A 22,580-nucleotide genomic window follows, 5' to 3' on the forward strand; every position below is an offset into this window, starting at 1 on the left:
ATATGCTCTCTCTAATTCTCTCTTTCTCTCTTTCTTTCTTTCTCTCGGAGGACCTGAGCCCTAGGACCATGCCTCAGGACTACCTGGCATGATGACTCCTTGCTGTCCCCAGTCCACCTGGCCATGCTGCTGCTCCAGTTTCAACTGTTCTGCCTGGGGCTACGGAACCCTGACCTGTTCACCGGACGTGCTTGTTGCACCCTCGACAATTACTATGATTATTATTATTTGACCATGCTGGTCATTTACGAACATTTTAACATCTTGACCATGTTCTGTTATAATATCCACCCGGCACAGCCAGAAGAGGACTGGCCACCCCTCATAGCCTGGTTCCTCTCTAGGTTTCTTCCTAGGTTTTTGGCCTTTCTCAGGAGTTTTTCCTAGGGAGTTTTTCCCAGCCACCGTGCTTCTTTCACATGCATTGCTTGCTGTTTGGGGTTTTAGGCTGGGTTTCTGTACAGCACTTTGAGATTTCAGCTGATGTACGAAGGGCTATATAAATAAATTTGATTTGATTTTGATTTGATTTGATTTGAACAGCAAAGGTAATCCAATTTTTCTTATAGTAAATCTGAGTTTGGTGAGGGTCAAACTTGGTGGGTGTCAAAATAGCTAGCCTGTGATGGCGAGCGTTTATCGTGAGTAATTTAGTAAATTCACCGGAAGTGTTCGGTGGGAATGCTAGTTCTGAACGTCACATGCTAATGTAAAAAGCTGGTTTTTGATATAAATATGAACTTGATTGAACAAAACATGCATGTATTGTATAACAATGTCCTAGGCGTGTCATCTGATGAAGATCATCAAAGGTTAGTGCTGCGGTTTTGTTTTTTGTGACATTATATGCTAGCTTGAAAAATGGGTCTCTGATTATTTCTGGCTGGGTACTCTGCTGACATAATCTAATGTTTTGCTTTCACTTAAAGCCTTTTTGAAATTGGACAGTGTGGTTAGATAAAGGAAAGTCTTGTCTTTAAAAATGGTGTAAAATAGTCATATGTTTGAAAAATTGAAGTTTTGGGATTTTTGAGGAATTTGTAATTCGCGCCACGCCTATCATTGGATATTGGAGCAGGTGTTCCGCTAGCGGAACGTCTAGATGTAAGCGGTTTAACAAGCAAAAACGATGAACGCCGAAAAACCAGTCTTGAAGGCAACATACAGCAAAACAAGAACAACCTCCCACAAACTACAACCACAAACACATACCTATTTATAGGACTCTCAATCAGAGGCAACTAGAAAACACCTGCCTCCAATTGAGAGTCCACACCCCAATTACCTACACATAGAAACAGACTAAACTAGATAGAACATAGAAATACGTAAACATAGAACAGTGACCAAAAACCCTGGAACACATAAATCAACTACCCCTCTACATACACACACATCCTGAACCACATAAACCAAATACCCCCTGCCACGTCCTGACCAAACTACAATAAAAAAATAACCCCTATACTGGTCAGGACGTGACAGGTGGGGATGGAATCGAATTCAGGAGAATTTCAGGATTGATTCCATTTAGACCCAAATGGGGGGAAATTATCGGTGGAATTCAGAATAATTGGCGTGAATGAATATAACTCTTACAGGATTTAATTTAGCATGCACATACAAGTAACTGCCAAAATAAAGGAAACACTTGCATAAATGAGGGATATAATGTATATTGAAAGCAGGTGCTTCCACACCATAGACATTAAAACCAGTTCCACACAGGTGTGGTTCCTGGTCCCCATCATGCTTAGGGTCATGTATAAAAAAAGCTGAGCAGGCCCAGTTGACCTTAATTTTGTTTGTGACAAGATCTGAGATCTTTGACTCAACTAAATTTAATGAAGATGTTTTATGAGGATGTTTCCTTTATTTTGGCAGTTACCTGTACACTACAACAATAACTATGCCAGAAATAGCCTATGTTTCTAATACTATTTCTCAACTCAAAGCCTATACTAATTTTCAAACCAGCACTTTTCTGTTTTCAGACACAATATTCTTGGTGTGATGATTATGTAAGGTCCATTCTAGATCAAATGTAGTAGTCCCTGTGCAATTAAAGGGGCTACATAGAAGAGGAATTCCATTTTTAGAAACCTTCTTACACATCCCTACTTGTTTCATTTTATTGGTTCCGCTAGCTATATGGGTTGTGTGTACATGTATGTATGCCACATCGAGTGTGTATGTTTGTGTGGGTGTGTTTTAGCCAGTTCCTGTGCCTGTCGGGTGTGTGGGTTGTTATGTGATGAGTGTCCAGGGAAGTGGAAGTGGTACAAGTTGACATTCGATTCCCTAACCAATCACATAGTCTGACCATTGTGTGTATCTGATTGGGAGGGGGATGACTACAGTATATATTGACCATGGAGGGATATACAGTGAAGAAGGCATTGAAAGAAGGAGAGAAAGAACCGAAGTTCGACTACTACCACTGACTGGTAGTTCAAGAAAGCAGCAAGACAACAACCCAAAAACAACATGAAGTCTCTGACTCTCCTGACCATTTGTGCCGTTCTGTCGGTCTCTCTGTCCATGAACGGTAAGTTGGGAAAGCATATTGTGTTGTGTCATCATAACTTCTGATTGTGACAATGTATTCTGAAAGAGATTAACTAACAAGAGAACTAACGTAACACGTTTTATAATAAGACATAAACGCTCATACATGCTTACAACGAGCCAATGTGATTTTCTCTGTTCAACAGATCTGGCTCCTGATGTGGTTCTCGATCCTGCTCCTGACCCTGCTGCTGAACCAGCACCAGCCGCAGACTCCTCCGCATCTTCATCAGATTCCTCCTCGGCTTCCGACTCATCAGCCTCTGCCTCAGACTCCTCGGACTCTGACTCTTCCTCATCCTCTTCCTCGTCTTCGTCTTCAGAGTCAGCTAGTGCTGAAGGTCTGGCATCTCTCTAACTAACTCTAAATGGTGTCATTGCTCAGCAGTGTGCTGGTATAAAGTTAACAGATGCATTGATACTAGCAGATAGTGTATGCAGTGTATGCAGATCTGCATGGAAACGGAAGAGGGTAGCCTTCTTTGTGTTTGTATTTGTAATGGTGTCAGTTTAAGGAAATGTGTAAGAGTATGTGTACAGGTTTGTGTTGACATTTACAAAAAATGGGAAGTAAAACTGTTCATAAATATAGGCTCTGAAAAAGGAAGCAAAACCACATTTGTACTGTGTAAGGGTTGAAGTGTGTGTGTGTGTGTGTGTGTGTGTGTGTGTGTGTGTGTGTGCGTGCGTGCGTGTGTGTATTCCAGCTACGGCAGAGGACCCAACTGCAGCTACAGAGCCAGACGTGATTATGAAGAGAGACCTGGCCTCAGTGCTGCTGAGGAGGAAGAGAGCGACTGGACCTGCAGCTGCTGCCTTCACCCTCACCCAGGTGGAGAGGTAGGCTCCAATACACTTTTCGAACTCGAAATTCTAGAACACACACACTTTTAGAACACATCACAGAACTACTCTAATATTGCTCTATAGCAAATGTACAAGCTAATAGACTATTCTACATTAAGACAACATTCTCTATAGCAAATAGACAAATGCCCTACCAATACTGTACACTACTTCAATACTACAGCACTTTTACTCAAGCTTTTTGCTACCATAACTCAACACTACACTACACACACTCTACTATGGCTATCTGCCAGCAAACAGCTGTCACAACCATGTCAAATGTGACCTATTATAAATGTTCGCTTTTCCTGAATGCCTCATTTAGTCATTTAACAGTCAAGGGTGTTACCTCACATGATTTGGTGTTAGAATGTGTGACGTTGCAATGATACTTGGGAAAACGTGTGTGGAATGTTAATTGCATCGTCACCGCCAAGAAGAAAAATAATCTGTTTACATTTTACCCTACACATGTTTACATTTAGGCAACACTCTTACTGTACTTCATACAAGCCAAATGACTGGAGCCAAATATGCAGAATATCACTGCTGTTTTGTAAAAAAAATCACATGAAACAAATTGATAAAGTACATTTATCCTACAGTTATGTGTAATTGATGAGAAGTCAATTAACCCCAACTTTCTCTCTCTCTCTCGTCCAGTCTGAGTGAGGTGTGCGAGCTCAACCTGGCCTGTGAGCACATGGCGGAGACAGCAGGCATCGTTGCAGCATACACCGCATACTATGGACCACCTCCCTTCTAAACAGACTCTTTACTATGTAAACTGGAGAGAGAGAATATACTCTCTTCCATTTCACCATCATGAAGCTACATTCTTGAGAAGGGATCAACCACTCCCAACAGTGTCCTTATAAGGGCATAGAAAACAAACACAAACAGGTTTCGTCCACGTTTTAGGGAGCAGACCGAGTTATGGGACTTTGCGAGACCAGCCACAAGTGAAATTGGTAGCTACAGTACTCATAGTGCCGGCTGTAACTATATGTTTTGGGTAATGTAAGAAAAGGCATGTCTGATCAAAGCTTTTGTAATATTGAGGAGAAGCTAGACGCATATAGGAACTGAGTCCTGTGGTTATAGGGGCCTGCTAATGTAAATTGCTCAACACAATATCACAAAGAATGGTGCTAAAACCGCAAATGTATTGTATCATAAATGTATTAATCTTTATCCGTTTTGTAGTATTAGGTAGGCTAAAGCGCACATTATCATTTATCTGCAATGTATTATAGCCATAAATATTAAATTATTGTTTCCTGTTCGTAGTGTAACTATTGCTGATAGTCAATACTGTCATAGATTTGTATTGATTGATTTAGTGATGATAACAATCTTCCAAGGAGGGGTTTAGAAAGAGTGAGGACATCACAGTTTGTATGCAAACAAACCTTGTTGATACCACTTTGACTACTGTCTTGCACATAAGTGCTGAATAAAGTGGAGAACATTTTAATATTTTGTGTTTGGGTGTTTTCTTTATAGGAAATTGAGTACAGTATTGGGACCTAGGCCATGTAGGCTTCTATACCAGTCTGTCTCAATTGCCCTCTTCGGTATTTGTTTGAATAAGTCTTTTTTTATACCTAAAGACAAGATATTAACACATGAGGGCATAGCTCACTGACTGTCATCACTGCTTCTGCAGACTGTCCACCACGGGAGGTTGGTGGCACCTTGATTGGGGAGGACGGGCTCGTGGTAATGGACGGAGAAGAATGAATGGAATGTTCCAGCCATTATTATGAGCCGTCCTCCCTTCAACAGCCCTTCAACTGCTGAGTGTCCACGCGGGAAAAACTATTTTCATGACACTTCGATTCCAAAGTTACTTTTTAGTAGAGGCTAGGAAAACTTAACAGGTTAGGAGAATATGCGTAACAGGTTAGAAGACCGAGGTTAAAGGTTGGGGAAAGGGTTAGGGTTAGCAAAAATGCTCTCTTAGCCTGCTACGAAAATCACTTTGTATCGAAGTGCTGTGAAAAGAGTGTGTATTCTGTCCTGTCCACACATCCACTTTATAATACAGTATAGTATGTAATCCTTCTTATTTATAACCATAGCCTGGCCTGGTGGTATTCACGTGACCGCGCGTCCAAAGATCAACCTACAATCTGTGTGAAGCTAGCCACAATAGGGGAATTTGCGGTTTGCCTTCAAAATAAATGTCCCCCATTGAAAGTGATTCAAAACAATACAAATCGTTGATTCATGCCATATTTGGACTAGATCATGCTAAACAAGGTCGGAATGTTGTATTATACTTTTTTTTTTAAATACAATAATTTGTTAATTTCACACCAAAAAGTTAAATTCAGTTGAAATCGCACTGTGTATGTATTAGACTTTAGAATAGCACTGGTGGTATACTTACATGCACTGTACAGCCTAACATATGGATATTGGGACCATGAAATGGGGTATCAGCCTGCTCAGTGACACTCACAGAACACAACTGTGTAGAGTTTACACAAATATTCACATCTTTGCTCTTATTGCAGGACTTGACTGAGGGAAATCACCTTTCCAGTCAGTATTTTTTCATTTATTTTTATTTCACCTTTATTTAACCAGGTAGGCTAGTTGAGAACAAGTTCTCATTTGCAACTGCGACCTGGCCAAGATAAAGCAAAGCAGTTCGACACATTCAACAACACAGAGTTACACATGGAATAAACAAAACATACAGTCAATAATACAGTAGAACAAAAGAAAACAAAAAGTCTATATACAGTGAGTGCAAATTAGGTAGGATAAGGGAGTTAAGGCAATAAATAGGCCATGGTGGCGAAGTAATTACAATATAGCAATTAAACACTGGAATGGTAGATGTGCAGAAGATGAATGTGCAAGTAGAGATACTGGGGTGTAAAGGAGCAAGATAAATAAATAAATACAGTATGGGGATGAGGATGAGGTAGGTAGATAGATGGGCTGTTTACAGATGGGCTATGTACAGGTGCAGTGATCTGTGAGTCTATTGTGCATATTGGACATTCATATTACACTGTACAGCGTAACCTATAGATTGTGCACCCATGAAATGGGGTATCAGCCAACTCACTGACACTCACCGAACACAAATGTGTAGACTTTACACAAATAGTTGTGTCTTAGCTCTTGCACAGTCCAATATGAATGTTCAATAGGCTGTATAGTGAGCTGATTTCCCACAGTTAAAGTTCCCTAATAAGAGCAAAGTTGTTTTCTGTGGGTGTCACTGAGTAGGCTAACACCCCATTTCAAGGGAGCACAATCTCTAGTTTAGGCTGTACAGTGCATATTAGTATGCACCAAAGGCAATTATGTGGTCGAATACAGCCACAGCGGGACTTAAATATATATATATATGTTTATTGACACAAATAATGCATTATTTCACTTCATTTTAAATTATGTAACAAAATGATAACCTTGTTTAGCATTATCTAGTCCAAATATGGCATGATTACACTGTTTGTATCCGTTTACATTACTTTCCAGGGGGAACCTTTATTTTGAAGGCCACTAAAATCCACTATTGTGGCTAATCCTTATTATGTCTAGCGTCATACAGGTCTACTTACGAACGGGGAAATAACGGGGAATTGGGAGTGAAAAAAGTACCGTTTTGGAATTACGACTTCGTGGAAAATATGGAGTTTCTCATAGGAAGCCCCTTCTCTTCTCCTGTTGGACAACGAATTGGTAAGTCGGGAGAAATATTGCAGAAAGTTGTTCAAAGCGGAGCCATCAAGCTAATTATGCGTCTTTCGATCTGCAACGTTGAATGACATCGCAACTAAACTTTAGAAACTTGCAAATTGTATCTATCCAGCTAGCTATTTATTTCTGTTCAAACGTTTAATACATTTTGTGAAAGTTACAGGGCTGTTTTGTTATAGAGGTTCAGACAGAAAAATAGGAATTTCAGCTACTTTTATTTGCATTAGTACTATATACGAACGTTAATGTGAACTTATGGTCGATATCTGCCTTGAAAGATGTGTTCTCAAACCAATAAAATACTAGAAGCAGCCTAAATTACTCTTATCGCTCATGTGATTCGTAATCTATGGTGACATGACAGCAATATTGACGAATCACTGATGCCAATGGGTGGGTTTAGGGGCATAGAAGTTGTTGATTAGTTCCTTATTCAAAACCTTGGCTCACAAACCGTTTAAACTAGGCTCCATTTCAAGACTGAAATTATTATCAGCCAAACCAATGAACATTTCACAATTTATGCCCAAAGAATTTAAATCCTAGATATCTGGTTTCTTAACTGACATAGCATTATTGCAGTCAAAGTTGGTCAACTTCCACATCATGTCTTGAAGGGCCTTTATGGCATACATAAACAGATTATGTCATTGATATCAACAAACTGTCTATATCAAATGCAGATCATGTTTTTGTGTCACAGGTGTTTTGATGGAGATGAGCTATGGAAAGTTATGTCTACAGTCCAGTCTAGTGAAAGTGTTGACATCCTTGCTGACCTTATGTTCCTGACATCACACACACTCCTCTTACTTCATCCACTTTGCCCTCTCTCTCACATGGCATATATGCATAGACTACCCTGGAAGGAATGCGAACAGAAGCAGTTGACAGTCACATGAAATAGGGGGAGAGAGAGAGTGGCTTGCTTTGGCAATGTTAACATGTGTTTCCCATGCCAATAAAGCCCCTTGAATTGAATTGAGTGGGGGAAGGTGTGGGTGAGAGATTGAGAGGGAGATTAGCAGAGAATTATAAGGACCAACTCAAGAGGCCACACAGAGGAGTACGAAGAGGATGAAATGGGAACAAACATTCCTCAATAAATGCCATTTAGCTGAGTTTAGATCATTTGCTGGATTGTAAATACTTTAAACTGAATCATTATTCAATTAAAATCAACCAGCATTTGTTTAACAATTACATGTAGGTCAATGCCTGCTGAATAGATTTTACAGTAGGCCTATGTTTACGGTCGCTAATAGGCTAGGTGGTATTCTATGTGTTATCTTGATACCGAGCTGTATTGATAAGAATCGATAATGCTGGGTTATAAAATGTGACTTTGTAGTCTGCCTATCTGCATAATCATCCATGTTGTGTGTCTATCTGCATACATTAGGCATGATTAATCATCCATGTTCTTTGTTGTCTCAGACAGTCATAATAAGAGTATAATATCATATTGTTTGTTGTCTCAGACAGTCATAATAAGAGTATAATATCATATTGTTTGTCGTCTCAGACAGTCATAATAAGAGTATAATATCATATTGTTTGTTGTCTCAGACAGTCATAATAAGAGTATAATATCATATTGTTTGTCGTCTCAGACAGTCATAATAAGAGTATAATATTCATATTGTTTGTCGTCTCAGACAGTCATAATAAGAGTATAATATCATATTGTTTGTCGTCTCAGACAGTCATAATAAGAGTATAATATCCATATTGTTTGTCGTCTCAGACAGTCATAATAAGAGTATAATATCATATTGTTTGTCGTCTCAGACGGTCATAATAAGAGTATAATATCATATTGTTTGTCGTCTCAGACAGTCATAATAAGAGTATAATATCATATTGTTTGTCGTCTCAGACAGTCATAATAAGAGTATAATATTCATATTGTTTGTCGTCTCAGACAGTCATAATAAGAGTATAATATCATATTGTTTGTCGTCTCAGACAGTCATAATAAGAGTATAATATCATATTGTTTGTCGTCTCAGACAGTCATAATAAGAGTATAATATCATATTGTTTGTCGTCTCAGACAGTCATAATAAGGGGATAATATCTCCTGTTGATGTTGACAGAACGAGCCACCAGCGCCGCGCTGCATTCAGAGGACTGGGCCCTTAACATGGAGATATGTGACATCATCAACGAGACAGACGAAGGGTAACTATGGATGGAGTCACATAGGCCATTTTGTTTTCTATGGTGTTTATATTGATGACTGTTTTGTACTGTGTCATTTTCGATGTCAAACAGTTAGCCATACTGATAATATGATGACAATAAATACAGTCTTTCTGGGAGTTGATGCTGGAAGTGCGTATGTGTGGTTTTCCTCCCTAGACCCAAAGATGCAGTCAAAGCCATAAAGAAGAGGATTGTTGGTAATAAGAGCTTCAGGGAGATCATGTTGGCTCTGACAGTGAGTGTTATTTTTGGAGTTCTCTTGATGGGGAATGTTGAATCATCTGGGTCTCTCACTGGGGATTGAAGAAAACGGGAACTGAGTGACTTCAGGGAGTGACTGAACTAAATGGGGTTATATACAGTACATACTGCGAGGTGTGTTCTCAGTCGTTCCTCCTGTATCTATCTTTAGGTTCTGGAGGCATGTGTAAAGAACTGTGGCCACCGGTTCCATGTTCTAGTGGCGTCCCAGGACTTTGTGGAGGGGATTCTGGTCCGAGCCATCCTGCCCAAGAACAACCCTCCCACCACCCTGCACGACCGGGTGCTGAGCCTCATACAGGTGGGTTGCATCTCACAGGTAGAGTGTGAAATGGCATCCTTTTCCCTACGTATATAGTGCACCACGTTTGGGCTCTGGTGAATAGGGGGTCATTTCTAACGATCCATTTGGATCATATACAGGCACTGTACCACTCCGCTGTTTATTGACTGTTGATTTAGCTTGGATATTATCCCACTATTGCAAGACTGTAGAGTCCCTTGTTATAGGCTATGATGGGGTTAATGCAGTGAGTTAATTATCACGTCAATCGTCTATGGTCATTCATACATAATATAAAGTCATTGATCAATTAAAGATGATGGAGAAATTGGTTGGAATGACAACATTCATTACAAACTCAGAGCTTTATGGTAGACAAATGCACGTTTTCTCTGTTCATTCATAAAGTATCTTCTTTTGCTCCTCCCCTCTCAAACTATTGTCCTCTCTTTATCTCCCTGCCTCTCTGTCTGTCTTTCTATCTATCTCTGTCTCTATCTCTCTGTTTCTCTCTCTGTCTCTCAGGCGTGGGCCGATGCGTTCCGTAGCTCTCCCTCTCTGGGAGGTGTGGTCTGTGTGTACGAGGATCTGAGGAGGCGGGGCCTGGAGTTCCCTATGACCGACCTGGACGCCCTCTCCCCCATCCACACCCCCCTCAGGGTAAGGCTCATAGAGATCCTATAATTTATTGGTGATTTGTTATGTAATTCTATGGTGAACTTTGACCTTCCATGTCTTATCTCTGGATAGACCACTATTTATCTTACACACACACACACCGCCTTCCCACAAAACATACTCTTTACTATGTTGAGGCTCCGATAGCTCAGTTGGTTGGAGCATGATGTTTGCATTTCTGCATGAGCCACACGTCTGCTGTTTTGGATCAGATCATGTGCTAACTGGCTCTATTATTACGTGGCTCTATTTCTGTTGTTTCCTAGAGCATTCCAGAGAACCACTCCTCTGTTACAGTGCCAGCTCCACCACCTCAGGGTCAGACTCCCCGTGGCCCTGCTGCCCCGTCCCCTACCCAGGCTGCATTGGCTGCCGTGCCCCCACAACTCAGCGATGGACCCATCTCCATCTCACCTGAACAGGTACTGAATAGATCATAAACGCATTACCCTTTTGATATTGTGGTAATACTCATGTACACACAGTGTGAGTAAGTACTAGCTACAGTTAAACAGTGGTTACCTGTGTTTAAAGTGTTGGTTCTGTTTAAGACCACTTTTGACTTATCTCTTCAAATTGTTGGAAAAAGAGCCTAGGGGAAACTTCTGTATGTACCATCGTGGTTAAAGAGGTAAGGCCATCCATGACAACTCCGTAGCCTCTATGATTCTTTGCCTCCTCTCCTCATGTCTTTCCCCAAAGCCTCATTTGAGAAAGCATTGACAAAGAGCCTAAGGATGCTACTGTTGATGAACTTTCAGGCCCAGAAGCTGAGAGTTGACCTGGCTCTGGTCAGGGGGAACCTGACTGTGATGACTGAGATGTTGAACCAATTGACGCCTGGACAGAGCCAGCAGGAGGACTCTGAGCTACTGCAGGTCTGTCTGCATGTCTTTCTTCCTCTCCTGCCTCTCTACTCCCTCTCTTTCTCTCGCTCTGTTTCTTCTTGCGGTCTCTTTCCCTGGTTATTGCTTTCATGTATTCAAATGCGCCTCTGTCATATATTCCAATTCAGTGTTATCAGGGAGTGAATCCTGGATGTTCTCTGACCCCCCCCCCCCCCCCCCCCCCCCATCTGCCGCACTGTCTTTTTCTCTCTTCTTCTCCCTCTAACCCCCTCTGTTTGTGTGAGCAGCAGTTGTACCAGGTGTGTAGGGAGATGCAGAGCCGTGTGGTGGAGCTGATCCCCAGGCTGGTGGACGAGGGCCTCATAGAGGAGCTGCTGGTCGTCAACGATGACTTAAACAATGCCTTCATCCGCTACGACAGGTAAGGCGGGGACACACACACAAATACGTGCGCGCACACACACACACCAGACTTGGGTTACTTATGTTCTGTGTATTTGAGTATTTTGAAATAATGTGGCTCGAATCAACTACTTCTCTTGGAAGTATTTTCAAATACTTATTTCGAATACTATTTTCAAATACATGTGTTAAATGCATGGGATTGTATTTGAGTCAGAGAACTACTGTATATGAGTATTTTCAAATGCATGCCAATACTTTCTAAGTGTATTTCCAAATGCTGTACATTCCAATATTCAACTACTTGTCTTTTCAAATATCCAGGTACTTACTTCCAAATATCTTTGAAAATAATTGAAATACCCTAAATATTATTTGAACCTAGGTCTGACACACACACATACTCGGCTACTTGCAGTCAGAAAGACATTGAAAATGAGGCACATGTATTACACAGTACAGAGTGTCCATGTTCTGAAGTCTGTACTTTCTCTTTTTCTCCCATGTTGTTTAGGTTTGACAGACTCAATAAGGCCCAGAGAACAGCTACAGAGCAGGTACAGTCATCTTTTGTTTTTGTGTTTTACATCTAGTTCAGTAGGGCACAATGTTCAGACATGCCTCACTGACGTGTACAGTAAGCAGTAATTTCAGCTCTCTTTAATTGCAACGTTCAATCCGCTGCACCATCCTGAACACGACCCAATGTGTCCTCTCCCTCTGCCCTATAGCAGACTCCTGCCAGGGCCAACCTCATTGACCTCAGCCCTGTGCCCCAGTCCCTCAGCCAACCAGCAACCACCTCTGCGGCCGCCAGCCAACCCGCATTCAGCGCTCCCTCCGATCAGAGGCAGGCAGCCAACCACAGTGAGTAGCATCTGTTTTGCATTAAAACTCAAGGCTTGTCGGACTCCATGTCTTAATCTCTCTTTAACATTACCAAAGTATGAAAAAACATTGACAAAAAGCATCTACACAAAAAAACAGAGCACGTATTCAAAAAGTCTCAAGAGTAGGAGTGCTGATCCAGGATCAGATCCTCCCTGTCCATATAATGGTATTCATTATGATCTAAAAGGCAAAACAGACCCTAGATCAGCATTCCTACTCTGAGGCCGTGGTCATTGAATAAGAGAAGGTGATGTTGGTTTCTGTCTCACAGCCTGTCTCTGTGTGTCAGGTGCACCAGAGGAGGATGAGTTTGACATGTTTGCCCAGACCAGGGGCAGCTCTCTGGCCGATCAGAGGAAGAGGTGAGACACCTTCACTGTAGTGCTGTAGGGTGTTCTATCAGTATACAAATATCGAAACACACCGAAGAAATGTACACCAAGGGCAACTATTATACATATTATGGTATGTAGTCCACAGGAAGTTGGTGGCACCTTAATTGGGGAGGACAGGCTCGTGGTAATGACTGGAGCGGAATCAGTGGAATGGTAACAAATACACCAAACACATGGTTTCCATGTGTTTGATGCCATTCCATTTGCGCCGTTCCAGCCATTATTATAAGCCGTCCTCCCCTCAGCAGCCTCCACTGATGTAGTCTTGTGTGTGTCCAGTATGCGGTACGAGGACCCAGGAGCAGTGGAAGGACTGGCTGGAGCCCTGGACACCAGGTTACAGGTCACTGGAGCGGTAATGTTTCTCATTCATTATCTACGGTCAACATAACATATCCTACGGAAATCACAGGGTAGGATATATATATTTTGGTCTAAAAATACTGACTTAAAGGCCTTCAATTTACTGTTGATTTACATTCTGAATCATACTGTTATTGTCAGCAATAAGGGTGTAACTTTCCGGAAGGGACTGTTTCAATGCAGACAACAGCAATGAGCCAATGTCCAACACACAGTCCCAGTTAAATAACAGTTAAGGAGCTACTCTATTAGCGATGATGCAGAAATGGGTTTGAATGAAAACATGCATTCACACACTGAGGCCCTGAGGACTAGACCCCACTAGAAACATCTGCCTTGTGCCGTTCTACTAAGACTCAAACATTCCTCTGTTTCCTTTCTACCCTTCTTCTTTGTTTTGTTTCTCTCCCTCCCCCTCAGATTCCTTCGTCTAAGCCTAGCCCTAAGAACTCCACCCTGGAAGACATTGACAGATTGCTGTCTGCGGACACAGAAACGGTAAGACGGTGACTTTTTAATGTGGTGTGTTTTCTTGACGTTTCAACAAACATGAATGGGTTGCCATGAGTTGCTACGTGAACCTGTTTCATGTTACAGCAACCAGAGGCTGGGGACAGGGAAGGGCTGCCCTGTGAGGGTAAGTCTTTTTTCCTTCTTCCCTTTTTAACCATCTTCATTGCCAAGATCCTATTTCATCCTGTGCCAGTAGAAATCAGTGTTGCAAAATACCCACACCATTAACTCTCTCTCTGTCCCTCCCTCTCAGAGTTTGACAAGTTTCTGGAGGAAAGGGCGAAGGTGGCCGACCACATTCCCTCAACACGCAGCCTGCCCCCCGTCTCGTCCAGGCCCCCGCCACAATCCGCCCGGCCACAGGAGAGCTCCCATGACCAGCTTTTCTCACTCTGAGAGAACGGCACACGCACAGCAGAGGTGGACTCACAGGTGGACGCACAGTTCTAGCCAACACATAGGATGAACACGCACAGTGCCTTGCTACCTTTTTAATCATAGTGCTTCTACTTTGAAATGAAGATCTTTTTCAGTCTTCACTTTGTGCTGTTGCTGTAGTTAAAGTCTATGACATGATGACAATCGGTTATGCTGTGGTGGCACTTTACTTTACCTTATCAAGGTGTATGTATATATATATATATATATCACCTGAGTATGCGTGCTTGGTTACACACACACTGCGTGGTGGTATTTAAAAAAAAAAATATTGAATCTTTATTTAATTAGGCAAGTCAGTTAAGAACAAATTCTTATTTTCAATGATGGCCTACACCGGCCTAATTGGGACTCCCAATCACAGCCGGTTGTGATACAGTCTGGATTCAAACCAGGGTGTCTAATGACGCCTCGAGGGCTGAGATGCAGTGCCTTAGACCGCTGCGCCACTTGGGAGCCCCCACTCGGGTATCACATCATTCAAAGCCTATACACTGAGGGTACAAAACATTAAGAACACCTTCCTAATATTGATCCCCCTGAACAGCGTCAATTCGTCAGGGCATGGACTCTACAAGGTGTCGAAAGCGTTCAACAGGGATGCTGTCCATGTTGACTCCAATGCTTCCCACAGTTGTGTCAAGTTGGATGGTGTCCTTTGGGTGGTGGACCATTGATACACACAGGAAACTGTTGAGTGTGAAAAACCCAACAGTGTTGCACTTCTTGACACACTCAAACCGATGCGCCTGGTACCTACTACCATAGCCCATTCAAATGCACTTAAATATTTTGTCTTACCCATTCACTCTCTGAATGGCACACATACGCAATCCATGTCTCAATTGTCTCAAGGCTTAAAAACCCTTATTTAACCTGACTCCTCCCCTTCATCTACACTGATTTGATTTAACAAGTGACCTCAATAAGGGATCATAGCTTTCACCTGGTCAGTCTCAGGGAAAGAGCAGGTGTTCTTAATGTTTTGTACACTCAGCACAGATTGTAAATATACACTATGTAGATTTCCTGAATGCTGAGACCAGTTGAATCAATGCAGAAAGCAATATCAACCTTTTTAATGGAGATTCACAGTTAATTCTAATTCTGAAGTTTGATAGTTCATATACTGCACTGTGTATGTGTGTGTGTGTATGTGTGTGTATATGTGTATATATATATATATATGCCTAGTATTATGAATGAAAATAAAATAAATTGATATTTGAAAACAATAGTACAGTATTATTATTTATTATAGTGAAACCTCAGTCTTGATATGTTATGTTGTTGTGCTATTGTGTGGCTTTGACCATGAAGAGGTGATTCCAGGAACCGTAAATGAAAGGGGCTCTTGTCCTGACAAACATATTTGGTCTGGGCTGCCAGTTTGTTTATGTTTCAGTCTCTCAGACTCAGGGTGATCCACACGTTGCAGATACTAGTTATGTTTGTGATGTATCAGGAACTTGTGTGATTATGACCTCGCATGACACTCCCCTGGCCACAGGGTTTCCCACCTGTTCCTAGTAGCCTACTGTAGCTACATACATGGGATGGTATGAGGAATTATCTACTGTTTCCAGTACTGTAAGGCCATTGTGATAAAATGAAGGTCAACAACTCACACCTTTCCTTCACGCTTCTCACCACTGCAAACCATCGCCACTCTAGCGTTCTCTCTCCTTTCCTGCCTATGGTGTTTCAACACTAGGTCTTTGACTGAGTGATCATACCAGAGAGAGAGACTGTGTGGACAGTATTGCCTGTTCCAGCCATAGCCGATAAAATCCCTGTTCAGGTGATAAGAGAGACTCCTCCCAGCTCCTACTTTATTGACATCAGCTCTATTTGTGTATTGTTGTGTCCTTGTTCAAGGATGTGTGCACTGATACACTGACTGGATGGGTTCATGAAGACTACAAAACAACCATGTATTATGAGAGGAAGAAGGAGAAACCACATTAGACTTGCCGGAGCTAATGGAGAGGAGCCAGTGAAGTGGGACAGTCCTTTGTACCTATTGATTCAATGCCCTAAGCCTATTACAACTGTGATTGAGTTCACTTTAGACATCCATTCTTTGGAAAATGAATGTATTGATAAATTGGTTAAGGAGCGTTTTACTGTTCTGGACATATCTGGTTGTCTTTCTCACCCGCGCAACTTCAATGATTCCCAACCAGGAGCAGGTGCGCAGTGAAACCCCTGTGGGCCAAAAGGACACGGATTTCGATGATGTATCCTTTCTACGGACCAGATCAAGTAGTTTCGTATCTTCCTCGCAGCCGATTCGGCCATATTCACTCTCGATGAATGAGGGGGATTACCATTACGCGCCGAAACCCAAACACCTGCGGCACAACCGGCTCCTGCGCATTTTGGGCTCGTCTTTCGATCCGTTCTGGATGTCCATAGAACGCCCAGCCGAAGCAAGGGTCGACACCGATGCGTCTGCTGGTCAAACTGCGTCTCGTGGTGACCCGCCCGCTCCTCCCGCCTTACCAAACTACACCACCAACGAGGGGTTCAACTTCGGCGCGTCTCCAGAGCTGACAGAGGGTGCAGCGCGCTACCAACGAAAACTACAAAACGACGCAGAGGATTTGGACTTGAGTGAACTTCCTGCAGACGTTGCCAGCACTCTGCGTGACTGGCTGGTCCGCTCGGCCACCTGTGGAATGCGCTACCAGTGGGTAAAGTTAGCTCCAGTGTTCTGGCCCCGCTGGTTACGCCACACCGACTGTGAAAAATCTGGTGGCTCGCGGAGTTGCTCTTTCCCCAGCGGGATGGCATGCCGGCAGGCCCAAACCACACAGATAAAGATACTAGCCTGGCACTGCTGGAGCAGCGAAGAGAGAGGCGGGGATGGGTTAAGAGGGATGGCCGGGATCGACAGGGAGACTGTGGTGGTGGGGACAGGTGTTGCAGGCAGAAAGTGTTTGTGGAGGCAGGTGCCTTATCCTGTGGTTACAGCGTGTAAATGTTCGTGCAGATAGTTTATTTGATCACTGTTAATCACGAACATGTAACCTATTTGGGGTTGGCCTACATTCAAGAGAGAATTTATTTGAACAGCTGATTGTTTTATGTAGACTTACGACAGTTTGTTTTGCAATTGATTATGAATTATTGTTTGTCCAGGCTATCTGTGTACAATTAATTCACTTGGGTTTCGTAATCAACTTGTTTTCATTAGTATGAAACGAAGCTATTGGACGAAAATTGAATAAACTTGATGTTTCCAACCAATGTGGTTTTTTTAGGTGGATATTTTGGATAAGATTTCACATTATGCAGCGTTTTTCTATTTCTGTCACACAGGGTAGTCTACCTTAACGGAAAGAGATGAAGAATACAACGCTGTCCTTCAGCAGTGAATGTATTTTATTTATTGTCAACGCGCGCCATCTAGTGGTGATGTCATAATACAAACGAGTCAATGTCGATTATTGCGTAAATTACTGGACTCTAATTTTGAGTTTCAAATACATTTTACATTGACTGCTATTCACACCGCTTGTGTTGCTTGTATTTGTTGATGTATAGGTCTTATTTGTGACTTAGCAGTTTTCAGCCCAGTTACTGCCGTTTTAGTTTAGTTTTCTCTAGAGAAAGCTTGTGTTTTTACTGGTCTCCTGGTTACATTTTGGAGCAAATATGAACGATTCTACATGGGTAGTGTTACCTTGATTAGTATTGAATTAATGCTGTGCTCTACAGTAGCCAGCGACATCCATGTGTTCAAATGAATTGCCTGTTCGCTCTCTGCTCACTGGTTCCAGAGCTAATGATGGCCTGTCTTACAGAGAAAGCTCATCAGAGAGTTCCTGACTCATCAGGAGCAAGGCATGCTGCCAAACTACATCACTGTCAATCACATGAGAAAGCCTTCCTGAAAAAGTGAGTGAAACCTCACGTTTCACCAACTCCAGTACAGTATGATACACACAAATATACTGCTCAAAAAAATAAAGGGAACACTTAAACAACACAATGTAACTCCAAGTCAATCACACTTCTGTGAAATCAAACTGTCCACTTAGGAAGCAACACTGATTGACAATAAATTTCACATGCTGTTGTGAAAATGGAATAGACAGCAGGTGGAAATTATAGGCAATTAGCAAGACACCCCAAATAAAGGAGTGGTTCTGCAGGTGGGGACCACAGACCACTTCTCAGTTCCTATGCTTCCTGGCTGATGTTTTGGTCACTTTTGAATGCTGGCGGTGCGTTCACTCTAGTGGTAGCATGAGACGGAGTCTACAACCCACACAAGTGGCTCAGGTAGTGCAGCTCATCCAGGATGGCACATCAATGCGAGCTGTGGCAAGAAGGTTTGCTGTGTCTGTCAGCGTCGTGTCCAGAGCATGGAGGCGCTACCAGGAGACAGGCCAGTACATCAGGAGACGTGGAGGAGGCCGTAGGAGGGCAACAACTCAGCAGCAGGACCGCTACCTCCGCCTTTGTGCAAGGAGGAGCAGGAGAAGCACTGCCAGAGCCCTGCAAAATGACCTCCAGCAGGCCACAAATGTGCATGTGTCTGCTCAAACGGTCAGAAACAGACTCCATGAGGGTGGTATGAGGGCCCGACGTCCACAGGTGGGGCTTGTGCTTACAGCCCAACACCGTGCAGGACGTTTGGCATTTGACAGAGAACACCAAGATTGGCAAATTCGCCACTGGCGCCCTGTGCTCTTCACAGATGAAGCAGGTTCACACTGAGCACATGTGACAGACGTGACAGAGTCTGGAGACGCCGTGGAGAACGTTCTGCTGCCTGCAACATCCTCCAGCATGACCGGTTTGGCGGTGGGTCAGTCATGGTGTGGGGTGGCATTTCTTTGGGGGGCCGCACAGCCCTCCATGTGCTCACCAGAGGTAGCCTGACTGCCATTAGGTACCAAGATGAGATCCTCAGAACCCTTGTGAGACCATATGCTGGTGTGGTTGGCCCTGGGTTCCTCCTAATGCAAGACAATGCTAGACCTCATGTGGCTGGAGTGTGTCAGCAGTTCCTGCAAGAGGAAGGCATTGATGCTATGGACTGGCCCGCCCGTTCCCCAGACCTGAATCCAATTGAGCACATCTGGGACATCATGTCTCGCTCCATCCACCAACGCCACGTTGCACCACAGACTGTCCAGGAGTTGGCGGATGCTTTAGTCCAGGTCTGGGAGGAGATCCCTCAGGAGACCATCCGCCACCTCATCAGGAGCATGCCCAGGCGTTGTAGGGAGGTCATACAGGCTCGTGGAGGCCACACACACTACTGAGCCTCATTTTGACTTGTTTTAAGGACATTACATCAAAGTTGGATCAGCCTGTAGTGTGGTTTTCCACTTTAATTTTGAGTGTGACTCCAAATCCAGACCTCCATGGGTTGATAAATTGGATTTCCATTGATTATTTTTGTGTGATTTTGTTGTCAGCACATTCAACTATGTAAAGAAAACAGTATTTAATAAGATTATTTCTTTCATTCAGATCTAGGATGTGTTGTTTAAGTGTTCCCTTTATTTTTTTGAGCAGTATACATATACTCTTTTGCAGTAAAAACAAAAGGTGATATACATTGTAAGGATGAATTCAAAACGGTTCTGTTTTCATATTGTACTTTATTTCAAATATGTATCACCACAGAATTTCCTCTGTTGACCCACAGTTTTCCCATACTGTATTTGTTCACTCAAAAGTCTGCACTCAGTCGCTCACTAGACCCACCTTATCACAGTGCACCCTGGTACCCAGCTAACCAGGACTGCACTGGACATTCTATTCTAAATTTAATTCATCTTTAATATGATTTATTGAGCTATAAATGTTTTTTCTTTTTGTTATTTCTGATATTAAAAAAAAACACAAATCCTAATATAGAAGTCAAGATGTTTGTGTTTTTAATGTAATATGTAAGTGTTGTACTGTATGTGTGTTTATAGTTTTGTTTAATGTTGTGTTAGTGTATGTAAGTTGTTTTGTCTGAAACATTGTTCCCCCTGCTGCTATTGGACCAGGTCTCTCTTGGAAAAAAGGTATTATCTCAATGAGAAAAGTTTTTTTTTTTAAATAAATAAGAAGCCTATGTGTCTTTGTTTGAATGTTTTCTCTAAATTAAATTAAATGTTTTCATATTATGATTGTTTAAATTAACACATTTGCTCACAATATGTTACAGACGTGTTTAATATGTTATATGTACACCCTTTATTCGAATACTTATGAAATGCACATTGTTATATTTGGTAACACTTATTTTCCATCGACTACAACCCCATTCTATGCAATGCGGGTGGAGCTATGTCTACATAAGGGTGCTAATAAAAAAAACTCACAAAAGCTCTGAGGAAGGCCGTGAGGTCGTTACGTAAAGCTTAATAAAGAGTAGTGATACTAGCAAGAGCATTGTGCGGGTTCCTTCTTTTTTCTCATCTGACAATATGTTTTAAAAAATTATATACATAATCAGATTTTTTTTTTAAAGAAAATATACTCTAACCAAAAATGTAGCAGAACACATGTGCAGCTTGCTCCTCACATTGCACTGCAACATCATTCTTGATCTTGAACTTCTGTTGGTCATACTATTATTCCAATTCATGCTCAAACCTGTATGATAATCCAAAATAAATATTTTCACCTTTCGGTCCGTGCAGGTGCCAATCTCGAGCACAGGATCGTAGGGCACTGGTGTAATGAGGACAAAACAAAGAAACATGGCACGCAAGGAAACGGCCGACAGCAGGCCATAAACAGCAGGCCATAAACAGCAGGCCATAAACAGCAGGCCATAAACAGCAACCACTGGTAAGAAGATATAAAGGGGGTGAAATTAGATTGAAACATGGCTGAGTCTGGGGGTCATAGTGGGGGGTCGAAACATAGCTGAGTCTAGGGGTCATAGTGGGGGGTCGAAACATAGCTGAGTCTAGGGGTCATAGTGGGGGGTCGAAACATAGCTGAGTCTGGGGGTCATAGTGGGGGGTCGAAACATAGCTGAGTCTGGGGGTCATAGTGGGGGGTCGAAACATAGCTGAGTCTAGGGGTCATAGTGGGGGGTCGAAACATAGCTGAGTCTAGGGGTCATAGTGGGGGGTCGAAACATAGCTGGGTCTAGGGGTCATAGTGTGGGGTCGAAACATAGCTGGGTCATAGTGGGGGGTCAAAACATGGCTGAGTCTGGGGGTCATAGTGGGGGGTCAAAACATGGCTGAGTCTGGGGGTCATAGTGGGGGGTCAACATGGAAACCTGGATTGAAGAGGCGGGAAGGTACGGGTTGCTCCCCCCAAATGTGCATATGAATTAATGACACTAGCTAAATACAGAGGTAACGTTACAATAAATCCCAACTAATGTGGCTTGGGGCAACTCCCTGAGCTCTGCATACAAATGTTGTTCTGTTGAAACAGTCCAATAATGATGGATGAGTATTGCAATCAATCAATCAAATGATTTATATTTTATTCCTTTATAAAGTCCTTTTTACATCAGCAGTAGTCACACGGTGCTTTACAGATGCCCAGTCTAAAACCCCAAAGAGCAAGCAATGCAGAAGCAGAAGCACAGTGGGCAGAAAACCAGGCTCAGAGGGTTGCCAGTCCTTTTCTGGCTGTACCATTATAAACTTCATTTATATTAATATAGTAGTTTCTGTATTCATGTATGTTGTCTGTGTTTTTTCCCATTTTAAGTGACTGAAGATGCAGAAGACACGTTTAAGAGGCTAAAAGAGGAACTGGTTCTAAACAGAACCAGGAACTAAATGAGCTGAAAGCAGACCTAAACAGAACCAGGAACTACATGAGCTGAAAGCAGACCTAAACAGAACCAGGAACTACATGAGCTGAAAGCAGACCTAAGCAGAACCAGGAACTAAATGAGCTGAAAGCAGACCTAAGCAGAACCAGGAACTAAATGAGCTGAAAGCAGAGGTGGACATGCAAAAACAATATGAGCTGAAAGCAGAGGTGGACAGTGGTGTGCAGAAGCAGTACGAGCTGAAAGCTGAGTTTGAAAGACTGTTTCAGGAACAGAAGGAGACAAAAGTAAAGATTAGCAAAAAGTCACATTTATGCAGAATATTTCCGTTTTTTGTAACTATTTAATCCTGAAGTTCCTGTTGTCTATATTTTTATTCTGCACATTTTACAGTGGAG

General features: G+C 42.4%; 3 protein-coding genes across 4 annotated transcripts; all 3 read left to right on the forward strand.

Moving 5' to 3' along the window:
- Positions 1-2,236: 2,236 nt before the first annotated feature.
- LOC115178057 (osteocalcin 2b) lies at positions 2,237-4,894 on the forward strand. Its single transcript, XM_029739084.1, has 4 exons — positions 2,237-2,548; positions 2,715-2,909; positions 3,276-3,408; positions 4,081-4,894. The coding sequence occupies exons 1-4, from the start codon at positions 2,488-2,490 to the stop codon at positions 4,181-4,183; spliced, it is 492 nt and encodes a 163-aa protein (XP_029594944.1). The 5' UTR covers positions 2,237-2,487; the 3' UTR covers positions 4,184-4,894.
- A 2,074-nt stretch (positions 4,895-6,968) lies between these two features.
- LOC115178123 (target of Myb protein 1) lies at positions 6,969-14,511 on the forward strand. 2 transcript variants are annotated; one of them, XM_029739153.1, is made up of 15 exons: positions 6,969-7,125; positions 9,243-9,327; positions 9,508-9,586; positions 9,764-9,913; positions 10,421-10,555; positions 10,840-10,995; positions 11,335-11,451; positions 11,709-11,842; positions 12,338-12,380; positions 12,555-12,690; positions 13,004-13,076; positions 13,389-13,464; positions 13,893-13,970; positions 14,070-14,109; positions 14,239-14,511. In XM_029739153.1, exons 1-15 carry the CDS (start codon positions 7,074-7,076, stop codon positions 14,379-14,381), a joined length of 1,497 nt encoding a protein of 498 aa, XP_029595013.1. In that variant the 5' UTR covers positions 6,969-7,073; the 3' UTR covers positions 14,382-14,511. The 2 variants fall into 2 exon arrangements, with proteins under 2 accessions (XP_029595013.1, XP_029595014.1); XM_029739154.1 differs by having other exon boundaries at positions 12,558-12,690.
- A 1,718-nt stretch (positions 14,512-16,229) lies between these two features.
- Positions 16,230-17,675, forward strand: LOC115178124 (noggin-2-like). The gene has a single exon (XM_029739155.1). The coding sequence runs from the start codon at positions 16,514-16,516 to the stop codon at positions 17,420-17,422; it is 909 nt and encodes a 302-aa protein (XP_029595015.1). The 5' UTR covers positions 16,230-16,513; the 3' UTR covers positions 17,423-17,675.
- Positions 17,676-22,580: the final 4,905 nt, after the last annotated feature.

This window comes from Salmo trutta, chromosome 38 (assembly GCF_901001165.1).
Source record: "Salmo trutta chromosome 38, fSalTru1.1, whole genome shotgun sequence".
NCBI classification, from domain to species: domain Eukaryota; kingdom Metazoa; phylum Chordata; class Actinopteri; order Salmoniformes; family Salmonidae; genus Salmo; species Salmo trutta.

What these genes read in the sequence shown, in the direction of transcription:
- LOC115178123 (XM_029739153.1), top strand. Translation starts at nt 7,074, where the DNA reads ATGGAGTTTCTCATAGGAAGCCCCTTCTCTTCTCCTGTTGGACAACGA. An exon ending in TCTCCATCTCACCTGAACAG is followed by an intron (nt 10,996 to 11,334) that starts GTACTGAATAGA and finishes ATGAACTTTCAG; the next exon opens with GCCCAGAAGCTGAGAGTTGA. An exon ending in GGTTACAGGTCACTGGAGCG is followed by an intron (nt 13,465 to 13,892) that starts GTAATGTTTCTC and finishes CCTCCCCCTCAG; the next exon opens with ATTCCTTCGTCTAAGCCTAG.
- LOC115178057 (XM_029739084.1), top strand. Translation starts at nt 2,488, where the DNA reads ATGAAGTCTCTGACTCTCCTGACCATTTGTGCCGTTCTGTCGGTCTCT. An exon ending in AGAGTCAGCTAGTGCTGAAG is followed by an intron (nt 2,910 to 3,275) that starts GTCTGGCATCTC and finishes TGTGTATTCCAG; the next exon opens with CTACGGCAGAGGACCCAACT. An exon ending in ACCCTCACCCAGGTGGAGAG is followed by an intron (nt 3,409 to 4,080) that starts GTAGGCTCCAAT and finishes TCTCTCGTCCAG; the next exon opens with TCTGAGTGAGGTGTGCGAGC.
- LOC115178124 (XM_029739155.1), top strand. Translation starts at nt 16,514, where the DNA reads ATGAATGTATTGATAAATTGGTTAAGGAGCGTTTTACTGTTCTGGACA.